This window comes from Nicotiana tabacum, chromosome 4 (genome assembly GCF_000715075.1).
Source record: "Nicotiana tabacum cultivar K326 chromosome 4, ASM71507v2, whole genome shotgun sequence".
NCBI lineage: Eukaryota > Viridiplantae > Streptophyta > Magnoliopsida > Solanales > Solanaceae > Nicotiana > Nicotiana tabacum.
Window position 1 is genome coordinate 122,010,198 of NC_134083.1, and position 19,544 is coordinate 122,029,741.

At 41.7% G+C, this 19,544-nt stretch overlaps 1 protein-coding gene across 1 annotated transcript in view; it reads right to left on the reverse strand.

Annotated features, from left to right (window-relative positions):
* Window positions 1-849: 849 nt before the first annotated feature.
* LOC142180097 (uncharacterized) overlaps window positions 850-19,544 on the reverse strand; it is a 55,913-nt gene continuing 37,218 nt past the window's right edge. The window contains exons 7-12 of the mRNA XM_075251022.1: window positions 11,880-12,017; window positions 9,407-10,970; window positions 8,373-8,902; window positions 1,507-1,562; window positions 1,237-1,386; window positions 850-1,117 (exon numbers count right to left, since the gene is read on the reverse strand). Coding sequence (XP_075107123.1) covers window positions 850-1,117; window positions 1,237-1,386; window positions 1,507-1,562; window positions 8,373-8,902; window positions 9,407-10,970; window positions 11,880-12,017 — 2,706 coding nt within the window. The remainder of the gene's footprint in view (window positions 1,118-1,236; window positions 1,387-1,506; window positions 1,563-8,372; window positions 8,903-9,406; window positions 10,971-11,879; window positions 12,018-19,544) is intronic.

Genomic DNA, 19,544 nt, shown 5'->3' on the forward strand with positions numbered 1-19,544 from the left:
AGTTTGTTCTCGACTGATGTCAGCTCCGACTTCACATTTTTCTTCTCCAAAGCAGCAGGTCCATCCTGCCCTTCCACCCTTCGGCCATGGCCTTGACCTCATTCATCTCGGCTCGGAGCTGGTAGATCAGGTCAATCTTCTGTTGGACCTGCGAAGTTGTGTTGTTAGCCACCACGACTAGCTCCTCGTTTTTAGCTTCAAAGACCTTTACCTTTTCAACCAGGTCGGTATGTTCCCGCTTCAGGGTCGAGGCCTCCTTCTGAGCTTTTTCCAGCTCGGCCTGGAGATCTTTAAGGGCCTCTTCTTGTTGCTCACTGAGAAGCATGTACATGTCCTTCTTTTGGACCTGTTCTTTGAGCTCGAATTTGAGCTGACTGATTTCCAAGCGGTACCAGAGGAAGCTCTCATGGTGAAGCACTGAGGCCTGTAAAATAACGAAAGTAGTAAGAGACATCAAAACTTAAGTGGAATTCATAAAGAAGTGTAAAAGTGTTGGCGTCTTACCTGGTTCAGCGCCTGCTGCACCTCGTTGAAAAGACTTGACGTGCCCACCTCGTTCATTTTTGCCTGGTCCTCCTCGGTCACCAGGCATCGGAGGTAGATGGCTATGCCCAACAAAGAGGATAGGACCCGAGCATCCTCCGGGACTGTAAGAACAACTATTCTCTTGCGCCCGGGGTCCACGCGCGGTGCAGGAAATTACTTCACCAGTTTTGGGCTCGAACTTAGCCCGCCAGCTCCCGAGGGCATGTCCTGCTTTGGGATCTCCAGGTGTGCTAGCTCAAAAAACTCCTCCAATGTGGACATGTCCATGACATCGAAAAAGGAGTTGAGGGCGTCATCTGAACCCTACACTCCCTCACTTGATTTTTCTTTGTCCGCTTGGGCCTCCTCGAGCATGGACTCAGCATAGGACGGCATCTCTATAATGTTAATGACACCGGTCACCTCCTTAGGAACGAGAACGACTTCTTGGGAGGTCACAACCTCCATATTCCCCTCAGGTTCCCAAGCCTGAAAGGGATCAGCGTCGTGGCCCCTTTTCTCGGTCATCGTTTGCTCCCCAGTAGGGGTCGATCCATGGGAGAAAAAGATATCATCTTCTTCGAGCTCATCCCTGAGCCGGTAGAGATAGCCAGGGTCCGCTGCCCTGGACTTGGTATTTTTCTTAGGCTTCCGGGCCCGGTGGCTGCCCTCTTCTTCCTCTTCCCCTCGGGATCTGAGGAACCCGAGGACTTTCTCTTTTTCTTCTTCTCCTCCTTCGCGGCATCCCCGGGCTTTCCCGAGATGTAGGGATCAGCAGGCAAAGATGGATCCTCGTCATCATCAAGTAGCCTAAGTTCAGTGGGCTTAGGCAGACATGCAAGAAAAAGGGAAAAGTTAGCACTATGTAAGTTAAAAGCGTGATAGTAACAATTTCGGGAAAGAACCTCACCATGAGAACGAGTCTCCCATCTGACCTTCGAAATCTTGCACCATGCGCGCTCGGAGTAAGGCATCTGTTACAAATCCCCCGATCCACTCTTTGAATCAGGGTATTGCATCTGGAACTTGGGCAACGGCTGCACGACCACAAACACAAGTGAGAAAAATAAATAAAAGGGAAGAAATACCCAATAAAGACAATACTTATGGGATGCCTTCCACTCCTTGGGGAACTGCAGAAACTCGGGAAGAATCGGTCTTTGGTTTTACCCGAATGAACTGCCCCTACCAACCTCGGTCTCGGTCCTCTTCAATGCTCGAGAAAGGAGCCTTGCTTTCCCAGCGGACGAGCTTCATCAGTCCCCATAGGAAGATTCAGGGATTGTACAAACAGAGTAGGTAGTCGAGGGTGAACCGGGGAGACTCAGTGTTGTTTACGAGTGGCGTAAGAGGATCACAATCCTCTAGAAGGATGGGTGGATTTGTCCAAGGCACACCTCGTATGTCTTACAGAAAGCAAGAACTACGGGATTCACATGGGCGAGCGTGAAGGGGTAAGTGTAAATGCTCAGATACCCCGTCACGTGTGAAGTTATATCGTTATTGGGCCCAGGGACAACCACGTTTTAACCCTCCCACTTACAGTCCGCTCGAACTACGGGTAGGGTTTGTTCGGTGACAAAGCATATGTATCTCGATGCTCCCTCACCCCGATCTTGTTGGCTAGAGGCCTTCTCGACCTTGAAGTCATCCCCGATAGAGCAACCCCGGGTATGAAGCTTTTCATGTGGGGCTCTGAAGCCACCTCGGCATCTGCGGTCACGTGGGAAGATGAAGGGGCAGCCTACTGAGGCACTGACTTGGAAGTTTTAGCCATCGTGATCTGGGAAAATATGAAGATTTGAAGGGAAGTATGAAGTTTGAAGGAAAAGTATGAAGGTTTGAAGAAAAGAGTATGAAGGTTTGAATGTGGGATGAAGATATAAAGATCTGGGTTAGAAATCTAAGAACAAATATGAAGATTTGAAGATCAAAGATGAGGATATGAAGATTTGAAAAAGTTGAAAGCCGCTAGAAAAACTCTAAGGTAAAAGCTAGGATCGGAAAGTGTTGCGTCCAAACACACTCACGCAAGTATACGCGGTCGTCAAGTAATAAAGTGACTAAAAGTCGGATGTCGAACCCACGAGGACTTATGATTAACTATTAACTAAATTAGACTATCCCAATTATCTAAACAAGAATTAAATCTAAAAATATTTTATTCTAAACTAATTAAATAAAAAATTATAAATAATAAACTTTGAACAGAGAAAGAGCAGATTTTTATGATATCAATGTAATGAAAACGATCTAGGGTTATGGGCTATCTAACAATCCTATTGTATTCTTCAATTGAATTGACCGACTAATTTATCTAGCTTATTGGTTGACATGGTTAATATTGCTCATAAGAATCTGTCGAGTTCTTACTCGCCTATTCCAGCTAACTTAACGCCTATATGTCTATGGAGTGAGAATCAACAAGAACGCATTTATAATTCCTGTAAATCAACCAAGCAAGGCAATTAGGTATATGTCTATCCTAACCACGAATCCGTTCCCCGATGCCCGAGTTCAAGAACTTGCCCTACTCAATCCTATATGCAATATAGAATTCCCACTTTCGAGTTCAATTCTAGATTCGTAGATAATATTCAATTGGTGATCAATCAATTAAATAATTAAGTGCAAGATTGAATAAATAAACTAATATGATAAATCAAGAAGTCAAAATCAATATCCGAATAACAATAGTCATGAAAGAACCACAACCCTAGAACGTGAAGTTTAGCTCCACATAGACATGGTAGCCAAACAACAAATCATATAAAGAAACATAAAAATTACTAAGTTTGGTGGGAGAAAGATGAAACTTGATGAATTCCGGCCTCCACAGCTTTGTCGTGGCTTTTTCTCTATTCCCAATATGTTAGATAACCTAAAGGTGGCGTTTTTGGCTTATATATTGCGTACAAAAGTCGTGGGCCAAAGCTCTCCTATTCCTAGTCCAAATCGGCTTCAGGGATTGATGCTAAGGTGGATGCGACGCATCCAGCTTGTCCTCTATTTCAATTTTTGCCTGCGAAGGTGGATGCGACGCATCCACCTTGTCCTCTATTTCTCAGCTTGCATGCGATGGTGGACGCGACGCATCCAGCTTCACTTCTACTTCCCAGTTTCGCACGCGATGGCGGACGCGATGGTCCAACTTCACTGCTAAGGTTGCATGCAGGATGATGTTTTCCTAGGTTGGATGCGACGCATCCAACCCTTCTTCCTCTAGCTAAACCACCTTTTCTTCATATTTTGCACTCCGAACACCTTAAATCGTCACACATAACTTAATTAGTCATCAAACCAATAATTACACCATGTTGGGTGTTTTAAAGATTAAATAACATCAAAAAGTGGTTAAAACATGGGCAAAGTAATATCAACACATATCGAAATATGCCAAACATCACTACCCCACACTTAAACCTTTGTTCGTCCTCGAACAAACCATCCTATAGTAGACGAAACAAAATTAAACTCTTATTATTCAAAGCACACTGCACCTATGACCGTGGTTATTTGCTACAATTAGGCTCTAGACTATGCATCAACACACTTCCCTTTTCTTATGCCCTTCTTTAAACATATTCGAACAAAGACAACATGCTCACAACAATCCTAACCTCAAAAACCGACTCAATGTCACAATGCACTCATGGCTTGAACAACCAACATCATAGAGAAGTCTAATAACGTTACCTATCCCTCGTGAAACCATGTGCCCTCACAACAAAAGCAGAGAGAGTAAAATCAATCCACACATTCGAATCTCATGCTCACAAAGAAAATCGCTCACTCTCACAAAAGAAGTCACATGCATGTAATTGGTACCATAGGCTTGCCCTTAATGTAAATCTCTACTAATGTAAGCTCGCTCGATCTAAAATCAATTAGGACTTTTTCATGGTTGTAATGTGGGCTAAGGGACGGGTAGGATATATTTAAGGAATAGTGATTCACCCTCCTAAGCACTTTAACACATCATAAAATTACTTTAAGCGCAAATTCTTCAACACCACTTCAATTTCACAAATAATATCACCCCCAAAACAGTCCCTTTTTCTTTAAGCACTACTTTAATTCATACCCACTAGCAAGAACAAGATAACAATTTATTCATTTATATTTTTCTTTCTTTTTTTTTCCAGATTTTTCTCTTCTTTTTTTCTTCTTTTAATTTCCGCTAGTGGTGTATTATTTTACAAAATAAGTGCACCCTTCTTTCTTTCATTGGTTCCACTCAAAAGTCACCCCACACTTAGTCCCTTCTTACTTCTTTTAGCGCTCATCTAACAATTAAAGTGCTTTAAGAGGTAAAAGGATCAAAACAATGTCAATTAAGAATAAAAAGGGTGTAGGCTTGTAATGTGGGTACCAAATAAAAGGTCTACAGGCTCAAAAGGTTTAACTAGGGATAGATTTTATTTGTGATAAGCAATAAGCTCAAAAAGATCAAAGAAAGCCTAAAATCATTTTTCAAACCGAGCATCACCTAAAATTTCGCTTCAACTCACATACCGGGCAAGTTCTAGACACAAGTACACTACATGGACTACACAAAAACCTCACCACACATGGCACATGACTCATTAAGGACGGTTACATTCCGACTCTCAAACAATGCAAGTATTCACGGAGCAACGAGATATTAAGCATTAAGCGCAAAGTGAACACAAGTCAAGAAAATGAGAAATAGGCTGCAACAAAACATGCTATCCGTTTTAACAAGGCATCATCAATAGTTTCAGAGTGAGAAGGGAAGATATTACATATGTAAAAGCTTAAATATGCCAGTATCAACCAAGTCAAGGTCACCTAGGTTCATCATTCTTCCTCCTTTTATTCCCTACATTCCTACTCTACTCTAAAAAGAAAACAAAATTACCCGGTTCAAACTACATCCCATGGAAAAGAACCGAGGCACAAAGAAAAACCACAGGGGATTATTACTATCTACAAAGATACTATATATATATATATATATATATATTTTTTTTTTTTGAATAAATAAACTGATAGTTACTCCATATAGATGAATTTACTGCTATTTTATGCCATTAATCCAGTGAATATATTAGTACATTCATCCATACATCAAACATAAATCACCCCCACCCCACACTTAGGACTGTGCGTTGTCCCCAACGCACACAAACAAGGTAAAGTAGGGTGAGAAGGACTCCCTTAAGTCAAGGTGGAGGGCTCATCCGCAGTCTGTGGAGGAGCATCTGCATCCATAGCATTCCTATCATCAACAACTGGTGCTGATTCTGTATCAGGTGTTACAGCGACCTCAATAGGCCTGTTGAGTGGAGCCTCGGTGACTATGGGAGGAACAGGAGTGGATGGTCCGGCAGTGGATGATGCAATCAGCTGGGAGATGTCTGTACCTGCACATTGAACCAGAGCTCTGAGGAGTAATGATATCTCCTTCATCATCGTGGCCTGCTCGGTCTGAACTCGGCTTAGATCCGCACGAGTCTGTCTCAACTCATCCCTGGTGGCACTCAACTCGACACGAGTCGCTATCAGCTCAGCCCTGTTCTCTTGCATATCTGCTTGCATATGCTCAAATAATTGTTGGACGGTGAGCTTAGAAGACCTTCCCTTGTTCGGCTCTAGAACATGAGTGACATCATATGGTCCTGGAGCTTTAGCCTCAATGTCGTCATTCTCCTTGTCCCATAGTACTCCCCTCTCTGTTAAAAAAGTCGTTAGGGTATTAGCAAAGAACAGCCTCCACTTGTAATTCATCCTGGTTCGCTGCATTTGATCATGCATGATGGCTCCGAAGTTGAGTGGTATCCCCTCTAATAAAGCATATAATACGAGTGCGCGGTAACGAGGGACATCAGTTTTATGTTGGCATGGCAGCAGTCGGTTACAAATGAAATTTAGAGCCACACGTGCTAACGCACTCATGAATTCCTTTGCTATAGAGTGGTACTCCATACTCCCATGCTTCCATTCTGCATCCTTCCTGGTAGGGCATAGGACAGACTTAATGTGTGCATAATCTGGTGTTTTGCATATGGTGTCAAACCTGTCAGTGAGTGTGTGTGGCACCCTTAAGAAGTTATTCAGAGCTTCAGCTGACACATTAATATCTACCCCTCTTACTCGCACAATGTTTCCCCGTGCGTGACGCCAATTGGCGTAGAGCTCTCTAACAATGGTGAGGTTGGCTTTGCCATGACCTTTCAGAATGGGTCCCCATTTTTGCACCTCTCGAATTGACTTGAGAAACTCTGAGTACTTTGTCTTAAGTGGTCCGATGTTTATCGGCTTTTCCGGAACGTACTTCTTTGAAACCAATATCTTCTTATAGGCTCGGAATGCCTTCTCATTAACAAAGTATTTCTCCCAATCAACTCGGTCTATGGGTTCACCTTCGTCTTCATCACTCATGTTGATCTGTAGGTGGTCATTGTCCGAATCGGAATCGGATTCAGATTCTGTAGTAATCTTCTCCTTCCCTTTATCAGTTGGAGCACTCATTCTCGAAGCTTTTCTTTGGTATGTCACAGGCTCTCGTATCTCTATTCCTTTGCTTGGTGTAATACCCTTCTTCACTGTCCTCCGGACCAATGTTTCCTCCTCCTCTTGCTCTGAATCATCACTTAACTGCCTAGGCAGCAGTTCCATTTCCTTCTCCGTCCGCTTCCTCTTTTTCTGTGGATTTGGACCGCCCGCTGCCCTTCCGGTAGGCTTTTTGGGCGGTTGCTTGTTACCATCTTTGTCTTGTTGCTTGGATGGTTTACTCGCTGCTGTCATTTTACGAATCTAAGTACCTGCAATGCAAAGAATTCAACAATTAGCAGATGAAACAACGAAGTTCAGCTTGAAAGCAAATGCAACAGCTTGCAGACTTCAATTTATTCGTAAAGTCATGCCATTCACTCTTCATGGAATTGTAGCTCATGACTTTCAGCAAGTATGTGATAACTCTCTTCAAAAATTCAATTTCACATAGCCCCTCGCTCGACCCCACACTTATTCTCAAGCATACACCAATGTTGCTCGGTTACTCAGACTTCACCGACGCCTAAATTTTTCTCAGGGACAATTCGTCGAACATGTGGTATGCAACAAGTGTGCCTAGTTCATTCTATCAGTTGAGCAGTGCAACTACCCTCCCAAAGTTGGACGAGATGAAGGGAATTATAGTTTATCATCTCTCAACCATTACAACTACCAAGAACGACAGCCCTAAAAATCTTGAAATTGCAAAACCTACTTGTTGCTACCATTGAAGGAGAGAGGAGAGACGAATTAGGAGAGAAGCCAATGGAAGAACGAAGAGGATGATGCGTACCTGTCGCGTTTGAGCTTATTGCGTTACAATTTCGATGAGAGAATTCTGTTCTGCGTTCGTAGGCGTCGCCAAAACGAGACGAGTGGATGCGTCGCAAGAAACGTTTTTGTTCGAATAGGTTATCTTAAGACGTGTTAAAATATATATTACTTACCTGTGCGTGCGAGCTTTGACGCGACGCATCCCCTTGCCTTCCTTCAAAAATTTTCGGACGCGATACGGGCGCGATAGGCAGACTTCACTGCCTTGAGCAATTGGCCCGTCAAAAAAAAAAGAAAAAATTTTGCTGAGGGGGACGCGACGCATCCGCCTCGTTTTCTTGAATAAAATCTATGTCCTACGAAAAGAAAGGAGAAGAAAAAAAAATTAAAATAAAAATAAAAAAACTAACTAACTTGGGTGGCCTCCCAAGAAGCGCCTGATTTAACGTCGCGGCACGACGCAACATGTTCTTCATGCCTCCACTAAATTCCATTGTGGTCTTGTGACGTGCAATGTCACCACCCCAATAGTGTTTTACTCTTTGGCCATTTACCAAGAATGTCGTATTGGACCCCTTATCACACAATTCTATCGCACCATGAGGTTTCACACTAACCACTTCAAACGGACCCGACCATCGAGATTTAAGCTTTCCTGGAAAAAGCTTTAGCCTTGAATTAAACAGTAGAATTTGTTGACCTGGTTCAAACTCACGATGTTGGATATGCTTATCATGCCATCTTTTGGTCTTCTCTTTATACAATTTGGCATTTTCATACGCATGCAATCGAAACTCATCAAGCTCGTTGAGTTGTAGCAATCTCTTTTCACCGGCCAAGTCTATCTCCATATTTAGCTTTTTAATCGCCCAATATGCTTTGTGTTCAAGCTCGACGGGCAGATGGCAGGCCTTCCCATAAACCAACCTGTACGGAGAAGTGCCTATTGGGGTCTTGTACGCAGTGCGATATGCCCATAATGCGTCATCCAGCTTCCTGGCCCAGTCCTTTCTATTCATACTTACTGTCTTTTCCAAAATCTGCTTGACCTCTCTGTTGGAAACTTCTACTTGACCACTCGTTTGGGGATGATAGGCAGTGGAAACTTTGTGCTTGACTCCGTATTTTGCAAGAATATTATTCAGCAGTTTGTTACAAAAGTGAGTTCCCCCGTCGCTTATCAACACTCTTGGGGTCCCGAAACGTGTGAAGATGTGCTTCTTTACAAAGCCTACCACAACTTTTGCGTCGTTAGTAGGAAGAGCTATGGCCTCTACCCACTTAGAAACATAGTCGACCGCCACCAAGATGTATCTGTGTCCGTTAGAATATGGGAATGGTCCCATAAAATCAATCCCCCAAACATCAAAAAGTTCTACCGCCAGTATATTTTGCAAGGGCATCTCGTGCTTCCTCGTGATAGTTCCAGTTCTTTGGCATCTATCACAATTTTTAACGAAGGCATGTGCATCCTTAAACAATTTTGGCCAATAAAAACCTGATTGTAGCACTTTTTGGGCGGTTCTATCCCCGCCGTGATGACCTCCATATGGTGACGCATGGCAGTCATGTAGTATAGCCTTCATCTCTTCCTCAGGAACACACCTTCTCACCAACTGATCTGCACACTGCCTATATAGGAATGGCTCATCCCACACGTAGAACCTTACATCGTGTAGGAATCTTCTTCTATTGTCAGCTGTCCATTCTAGTGGCGTTACCCCACTTGCGATAAAATTCACATAATCTGCATACCATGGGGCTTCACCTGAGGTGATTGCCAATATTTGCTCATCCGGAAATGTTTCTTTAATTGACCCTCCTTCAGCTACATGGTTCCGGCTCTCTAATCTGGACAAATGATCGGCCACTTGATTTTCTGTCCCTTTTCGATCTCGGATCTCTAAGTCAAATTCTTGCAAGAGGAGGACCCAACGAATCAGCCTCGGCTTGGCGTCTTTCTTTTCAAATAGGTATCTGATACCTGAATGATCTGTGTAGACGATGACTTTGGTTCCCACTAGATAGGATCTGAACTTGTCAAACGGCCACACCACTGCAAGCAACTCCTTTTCAGTCACTGTATAATTCATCTGAGCTGGATTCATAGTTTTGCTTGCATAATAAATGGAGTGAAAGATTTTATCCCTCCTTTGCCCCAACACCGCTCCAATTGCTATGTCACTTGCATCGCACATCAACTCAAATGGTTGTTCCCAATCGGGGCCAATGATAATTGGTGCAGTCACCAATCTTCCCTTCAGCTCCTCAAATGCTTTCAGACATGCATTATCAAACTTGAAGGTAACGTCTTTCTCTAGAAGCCTGCACAAAGGGGAAGAAATTTTCGAAAAATCTTTAATGAAACGACGATAAAAACCTGCATGACCCAAGAAACTGCGAATGCCTTTGATGGATGTCGGCGGGGGCAATTTTTCGATCGTCTCCACCTTTGCTTTATCCACCTGTAGACCATCTTTTGAAACCTTGTGCCCCAAAACTATACCTTCACGTACCATGAAATGGCACTTTTCCCAGTTTAGCACCAAGTTCGTCTCTTCACACCTAGCTAGCACTTTATCAAGGTTCATCAAACAACTATCAAAAGAACATCCAAACACAAAAAAATCGTCCATGAATACTTCTACATATCTTTCAACCATGTCAGTGAAAATAGCCATCATACACCTTTGAAAAGTCGCAGGTGCATTACAAAGACCGAAGGGCATTCTCTTGAACGCATACGTGCCATAAGGACATGTAAATGTAGTTTTCTCTTGGTTTTCTGGGGCTATAGCAATCTGATTATACCCCGAATAACCGTCCAGGAAACAGTAGTATTCCTGGCCAGCTAATCTATCAAGCATTTGGTCAATAAAAGGCAGGGGAAAGTGGTCTTTCCGGGTGGCATTGTTTAGTTTTCTGTAATCTATGCAAATTCTCCATCCAGTTACAGTTCTTGTAGGAATTAAGTCATTATTTTCATTAACTACTACGGTTATCCCCCCTTTCTTCGGCACACATTGAACGGGGCTTACCCATTTACTATCAGAGATTGGAAATACAATACCTGCATCAAGCCACTTAATCACTTCTTTCCTTACCACTTCTTTCATGATTGGATTTAGTCGGCGTTGGTGTTCTACACTCGGCTTGTGTCCGTCCTCCATGAGGATTTTGTGCATGCAGAAAGCTGGACTAATGCCTTTAATGTCAGACATTGTCCACCCAATTGCTCGCTTGTGCTCACGTAGCACCCTTAATAGCTTTTCTTCCTGTAATTTAGACAAGTGAGCAGAAATAATAACAGGTAAAGTGTCAGAACTTCCCAAATAAGCATATTGAAGGTGAGGGGGTAGGGGTTTAAGTTCCAAATTTGGAGCTTTTTCAATTGACGGCTTTGGTGGGGGGCCACTTGGCCTATTCAGGGGCTCAAACGGGATTATTCCTTGCATGTAACCACATGATGTATCTAGGATTCCCTTCATCTCCTCAACCTCATCATCCATCTCCAAGCTATCAAACAGCATGATTGCTTTTTCTAAACAGTCGCCTAGATATACACTCGTGTTAAGAAGTTTCTCATCCACCTCCACCACAGATATCATAGAGAGCTCCTCATAGTGGCGGGGGAGTTGGATTGCTTTGTAGACATTGAAGACTGCCTCCTCGTTGTCCACTCTCATAATCATTTTCCCTTCTCTCACTTTAATTATTGCATCGCCAGTAGCCAAGAGAGGTCGTCCCAATATGATTGGAACTTGTTCATCAGCCTCGAAGTCTAGAATAATGAAGTCAGCTGGGAAGATGAATTTTCCAATTTGCAGCAGCACATCTTCAATCACTCCTTCGGGGTAGGCTATGGACCTATCAGCTAATTGCAACATCACGGTGGTTGGTCTCGGAGCTCCCAGACCTAATTGCTTAAACAAGGATAATGGCATCAGATTTATGCTTGCACCCAAATCACACAGAGCACGTCCCACGTTAATATTACCGATTTGTACTGGAATAGTGAAGCTGCCAGGGTCCTTAAGCTTTTGGGGAAGCTTGTTTTGGACCCTTGATGTGCATTCCTCAGTAAGTGCAACCGTCTCGAACTCAGTCAATTTCCTCTTATGAGCCACTATGTCTTTTATGTACTTAGCGTACTTTGGAATTTCACGAAGTACATCCACTAATGGAATATTTAATTGAACCTGACTCAACATGGAGAGAAATTTGTTGAACATGCGATCGTCATTCCTTTTCTGCAATCTTTGGGGGAAAGGTGGTGGTGGCCTTGTAACCTCCATTCGCTCTGAACTTGCATCATCTTCCTTTGACTCTTGTGTTGCCTTAGGTGTCAACTCCCCCCAGGTATAGGTTTTTCTTTTATCTTCCTTGGCGCTTCCTCTAGTTCCCTCCCGTTTCTAAGTGTAACTGCATTAATTTGAGGGTTCTTCTCTGTATCACTGGGAAGTGAGCCTGTAGGTCTAGTATTTTGGTTTGCTGCTAACTGCCCCATTTGCGTCTCAAGATTTCTGAAATCGGTCCTGAGCTGTTGATTGTCTAGTAACAACTTTTTCAGCAAGTCATTCGTACTTTCTTCCATTTGTTGGGGTGGCTTCTGAGGTTGAGTAAAATTCCCTTGAGGCCTATACTGATTCTGTTGACTTCCGCCCCATGAGAAGTTAGGATGATTCCTCCAGTTTGGGTTGTAAGTGTTCCCATATTGCGCATGTTGATTCATAGGACCTCTGTTTTGTTGTCCCACATAGTATATAGATTCAGGATTCGTGGGGCACATGTCAATCATATGACTGTCTCCGCATAGTTCGCAACAAATAGACATCTGCTGTACATGTTGCATTTGTTGTGTTGTCATTCTATTCATCTGATTTGCCAATTTTGCTATATCGGCTCTCATGGCGGAAAAGTCATCAAGCTCAATCAAACCGGCGGCCTTCTGTTTAATTACCCTTCGTGAATCCCCCTCTCCTTGCCAATTATGGTCATTAGCAGTGAAATTATTTAGCAGGAGTTGTATTTCACTATACGGTCTTGCCATGCAACTACCCCCACAAGCTGAGTCAAGATTCATCTTTGATGCTTCATCTAACCCATCAACAAAAGTGTGACCCAATACCTCATCAGTTTGACAATGATGCGGGCAGTCTCTGAGTAGTTTCTTGTATCTTTCCCAAGCTTGACGAAGTGTCTCGCCATCCCGTTGTTGGAACCCAAGAATTTGGCTCCTCAACGACTTTGTCTTCTTAGTTGGGAAAAACTTGATCAGGAATTTCCTTGCTAGATCATCCCAAGTGTGGATAGAGTTCGCGGGCTCCTTTTGCAACCATTCTTTAGCTTCCCCCAACAGTGAAAAAGGGAATAGTGTCAGCCTGACATAGTCCTTGGAGACGTTCGGATAATTGTAAGTGTCCGTGATTTCCAAGAAGTTCTGAATATGCCTCTGCGGGTCCTCATGAGATAGACCCACATATTGTCCTGTGGACTGAATCAGCTGTACCATGTACTGTTTGAGTTCAAAATGCCCAGTGATATCAGGCTTCACAATAGCCTGAGTCATATTCGCAAGATTGGGCCTTGCGGCTTCGATTACCGGACGCTCTTCATTGCCTGCCATATCTATTGGCTGTGGTTGGATTGCGATGTCCAAATCTCTTTCTATTCTCGTTCTAGCTTCGTGTTCCCTTCTCACTCTATGTAATGTTCGTTCGATTTCTGGATCAAGAGGAATGAGGTTGTTTGCACTTCTACTCCTCTGCATTCGAGAGTAAACCCTGCGTTGACACAAACCAGGCAAACTGAAAATTAAAACTTGAAAACAAATATCTAATAAAAGCTTAACTTAGTCACGTAGCTAATTTCTAAGTCCCCGGCAACGGCGCCAAAAACTTGTTGCGTCCAAACACACTCACGCAAGTATACGCGGTCGTCAAGTAATAAAGTGACTAAAAGTCGGATGTCGAACCCACGAGGACTTATGATTAACTATTAACTAAATTAGACTATCCCAATTATCTAAACAAGAATTAAATCTAAAAATATTTTATTCTAAACTAATTAAATAAAAAATTATAAATAATAAACTTTGAACAGAGAAAGAGCAGATTTTTATGATATCAATGTAATGAAAACGATCTAGGGTTATGGGCTATCTAACAATCCTATTGTATTCTTCAATTGAATTGACCGACTAATTTATCTAGCTTATTGGTTGACATGGTTAATATTGCTCATAAGAATCTGTCGAGTTCTTACTCGCCTATTCCAGCTAACTTAACGCCTATATGTCTATGGAGTGAGAATCAACAAGAACGCATTTATAATTCCTGTAAATCAACCAAGCAAGGCAATTAGGTATATGTCTATCCTAACCACGAATCCGTTCCCCGATGCCCGAGTTCAAGAACTTGCCCTACTCAATCCTATATGCAATATAGAATTCCCACTTTCGAGTTCAATTCTAGATTCGTAGATAATATTCAATTGGTGATCAATCAATTAAATAATTAAGTGCAAGATTGAATAAATAAACTAATATGATAAATCAAGAAGTCAAAATCAATATCCGAATAACAATAGTCATGAAAGAACCACAACCCTAGAACGTGAAGTTTAGCTCCACATAGACATGGTAGCCAAACAACAAATCATATAAAGAAACATAAAAATTACTAAGTTTGGTGGGAGAAAGATGAAACTTGATGAATTCCGGCCTCCACAGCTTTGTCGTGGCTTTTTCCCTATTCCCAATATGTTAGATAACCTAAAGGAGGCGTTTTTGGCTTATATATTGCGTACAAAAGTCGTGGGCCAAAGCTCTCCTATTCCTAGTCCAAACCGGCTTCAGGGATTGATGCTAAGGTGGATGCGACGCATCCAGCTTGTCCTCTATTTCAATTTTTGCCTGCGAAGGTGGATGCGACGCATCCACCTTGTCCTCTATTTCTCAGCTTGCATGCGATGGTGGACGCGACGCATCCAGCTTCACTTCTACTTCCCAGTTTCGCACGCGATGGCGGACGCGATGGCCCAACTTCACTGCTAAGGTTGCATGCAGGATGATGTTTTCCTAGGTTGGATGCGACGCATCCAACCCTTCTTCCTCTAGCTAAACCACCTTTTCTTCATATTTTGCACTCCGAACACCTTAAATCGTCACACATAACTTAATTAGTCATCAAACCAATAATTACACCATGTTGGGTGTTTTAAAGATTAAATAACATCAAAAAGTGGTTAAAACATGGGCAAAGTAATATCAACACATATCGAAATATGCCAAACATCAGAAAGTGAAAGAAGTATAAAATGTCGAAGTTTTTATAGGGGAAAATGCAATCAATACGCGATATTTCACATTCGAGGACAACTAGCCGAAGACCGACACGTGTCCGAAGTCAGAATGACGCGACTAATGGGACATTTTGTCTTATCTGTCACCTCGGGGCTCTAGGAAACGAGGGGACTATCTGTATACGAGTGAAATCGGGGCTAACGCACACCCCGATTTTTCGGTGGATCAAACGAAGTAAGAGTATGAATATATGAGATCGAAATTGAAGCTGGGAATTCTTTGTATCGAGGCCTAAATAGAGTGCTCACCATCGGACCTGATAAAACGACGCACCCCAGACTCGGGACGAGTTCTGAGACTTCGGGAAGCATAATGAACAGTTGTAGGCAACAGATAGAGGGTCGTGATATTCGAAACCAACCGGATATCACGGCGCAAATCTCGCTCGATGGCAGTTACAGATCAGTAATTAATGAGAGAGAAGGATTTTTACCTTTTTAGACTTATACTAGGGGTGGAACTCTCCTACTATATGAAGGGAAAGTTTTTTTTTTGATAACACATATTGTAACAAGCAAACCAAGGCAATACAAATTCATTTTTTTGCTTTCTAGCTATTGCAAATTTTTTATTTTATTATTTTTCTTCATACACAATTGTCTTCGAACCAAGGGTCCGATTGAGGGCAAAAATACTGCTCAGCCTAGATTCTAGCCAGGCCGTAATGTCACAAATGGTTTGATTATTCATTTTATCTTTAACTCGTTTATCTAACATTCTTGATCAATTGTGTTGAATCAATCCACATATCCTTAGCGTACAAATTTAGTTGTTATCCGTTTTAAGGGTAAACAAGTATAAAGCACAGTAGTTGCTCTGCTTCCTCTAGCATTTGCAACATATGAATGCAAGTTGCTTCTACCACAACATAGATTATGTATTTGTCTTCCTATTTATTTTCCCCTGCCTATACGATTTGTGAGCATTTTATAAACTCGTGGTCACCATTATCAATCACTTCTTCTCATATCCTAATAAAACACCATAAAATCAAATAACTTCCAAATGGAAGTATGAATAAATACATAGAAAAAGCAAAATTAGGTATACCTTCAAGGAGCAAAGGCCAGAGGAAATCCTTATTCAATGAATACTAAATTTTGAAGAGCATATAGCACTGAATAACATGTAACAGTTATTAGAGTAATAATTTTATTTTTAAGGATGTTCTTTTTAAAGAAAATTAATAATTATATTGTTGTAATCCTTTGAGTATTAGTGCATTCCAAGTATATGTTATTAGTGTGATAATCAATATTCTTTAAAATGCTTCTCTTTGAAGGAAGAAAATTAATCGTATTGTTATATTATTTAAAGTTTCTCTCAAAGGATAATAATGACATTTGTAAATTTCATTTTCTCGTTTTTTTTGGTTGACTTCTGGGTCAAGGGGGTTTCATTTTCCTTTAAAAAGGTGAGATGAGTGTTGTTTTCCAATCCTAAGGGTTAAGGGAGGAGGTATAGTTTTGCAAACCTTAAAGGATAAGGGATTAAAGAAGAATTTACTCTTTTGTAGCGAGATTGCTAATCTTCATATTTGGTCGTCAATCAAATCCTTCAATGTAAGTTTATTTAAACTTCTGCGGTAGATCTTACTACTTTAGTCCCTAACTAGTGAACATGTCTGCGTGTAACGATCCGCCGATCATTTTGAGTATTTTAGCCCCGATCCCCTATTTATTTCTTCTTCTATGTTGTATTATGGTCACGTGACTTTCTGAGGGTGTTTGGTTTTAGTTTCGGATGAGTTTAGGAGTGAAATAGGACATATAGTCCCTAAATTGGAGCTTCAAGTGGAAAGAGTTGACTGTAGTTTGACTTTGGTATAGACGACTCCGGAATGGGGTTTTGACGGTTCCAATAGCTCCGTATGATAATTTTAGACTTAGGAGCGTGGCCAGATATTATTTTGGAGGTCCGTAGGTCATTTCGCCTCGAATTGGAGAAAATTAGAAAGTTGAAGGTTTGGAAGGTTTGATCGGGAGTTGACTTTATTGATATCAGGGTCGGATTCCGATTTTGAAAGTTGGAATAGGTCCGTTATGTCATTTATGACTTGTGCGCGAAATTTGAAGTCAATCAGAGTTGTTTTTATATGAATCGACATTAGTTTTGGAATTCGGAAGTTCATAGTTTCCATAGGCTTGAATTGGGTTGCGAATCATAGAATTGATGTTGTTTGATGTGATTTTTGGTCTCGAGTAGGTCCGTTATGTGTTTTGGAACTTGTTGGTATATTCAGACGAGGTCCCGGGGCCCGAGTGTAATTCAGATCGAATCCGGAACAAGTTTAGACTTTGTGTTATTGCTGAAGGTTGATGTGTCTGGTGCAATCGTACCTGCGCATTTTGTGTCGCAGGTACGACCCTTGATCCGCAGAAGCAGATTTTGGCATGCCCAACTGGGACCGCAAGTGCGGTCCATATTCCGCAGAAGCGAAAGCGCAGGAGCGGGAGGGGCATCGCAGGAGCGGAGTTGAGTGAGCAGGAGAAGGATCGCAGGTGCGGTCGAAACTCCGCAAATGCAGGCTCGCAGAAGCGAGCCATAGATAGCAGAAGCATTAGCGCATGTGTGCTTTGGTTTCCGCAGATGCGCATTCTCAGAACTTAAGTCATGGCCGCACCTGCAATGAAATTTCTGCAGGTGCGGAGCCGCAGATGCGGCTGTGGATTCGCATGTGCGAATTTCCTGGGCAGAAAAAGACCTAAGCCGAGGGTTTGATTTCATAATCCATTTTTGGACCTAGAGAGCTCGGTTTGCGGCGATGTTTCGGGAGATTTTCAAGGAAAATATTGGGGGTAAAAAATCCTAACTCGATTTTGGTTAAATTACACGAATCTATTGTTAATTTCATCATTTAGTTAGTGATTTGAGTTGAAAATTGAGGTAAAATTGTGAAAACTTCTTAGGCTAAGATTTTGGAATTTGAAAAGCGATTTGAGGTAGGATTTGAGTAACTCTTGTATGGTTGGACTCGTTATCGAATGGGTGTTCGAATTTTATAATTTTGGTCGGGTTGCGAGACGCGGGCCCAGGTTGACGTTTTGAGTTGTCTTTTTATTTCTTTGCAAAGATCATAATTATATTGTTTGAAATAGTTTCCTATAGTTTATATTTATACTATGAAGTTGTTTTGGCTAGATTCGAGACGTTCGGAGTTGGATAATCGAGGAAAAGGCCTAGTAGTGGATTGAGTAGCATATTTTGAGGTAAGTATCTTGCCTAACTTTGTGTGGGGGAATTACTCCTTAAGATTGGTGTTGTTTTGTGATAAATGCGATGTGTGGAAGTCGTGTACGCAAGGTGACGAGTGTGTACACAAGTTAAATTTGAAAATTTACTGGTTTTAGCTATGTAGATTCCTTTTATGCCTTAATCTAGTTATCTTCACATGTTATCTTCATCATCGTTAGTCTATTTTCACATGCTCTACTTGTCTTATCTCTTACTTGTTAATTTCTGTACATGTTTAGTTGAAGTTCTTGATTCCTTTATTCCATATTCATTATTTGACCGTTGAATTCTTTACTTGAAGTTGTTATTCTTGGAATATCTTGTTGATGAAACTGGTATTGAGTTATAAAGGCCGTAATTCACATTGCGGCAAAGTGTTAAGTTGTGAAATTCTATTCTGTTGAGTTATTCACTTCCGGTTGTTATTGTTGAGACTCTTGTGTACATTGTGGCTGAGCCATTGGCTCTTTATTGTGAAAACACTATTATTGTTGCTTTCTTTTGCAAGTTGTGATATTGGGCACTTAAGGTGCGATTTGTGATACGTTGTGATATTGATACACATGCGGTGGTATACGATTTTGGGGTTGAAACACATGCGATGGATAAGGTAGGCTTGATATGCGTGGCTAGTAGGAGAACTACCAGAAGCCACGCGGTGTGATAAGGTGGGCTAAAATACGGGAAGCTATTTCGAAAAAAATAATTTTTAAAACTAATATGCAAGGCTCCCGCGGTGATATAAGAAAAGATTGTAAATTGTTTTGTGATTTGAAATTACGAGGCGGTACCTTGGTAGTGACTCTTGTTGATACTTCTCTATTTCTTCACTTGTGTTTGGTTATTTCATTTTCTTGGTATAACCTCCCTTGTGTTCTTCCATGATGCATTATTTGTCTTTGTCAGTGTAGTTAAACTTGGTATATTCCATACTTGTTTCATTTCTATTGTTATTATTATTACCATGTTAATTACTCCTTTTGTTTCTTATTTATTCTTGTAGGACCTTGACCTGACCTCGTCACTATTCTACCGAGGTTAGGGTTGGCACTTACTGGGTAACGTTGTGGTATACTCATGCTACGCTTCTGCACTTCTTTTTGTGCAGATCCAGGTACCTCCTACCAAT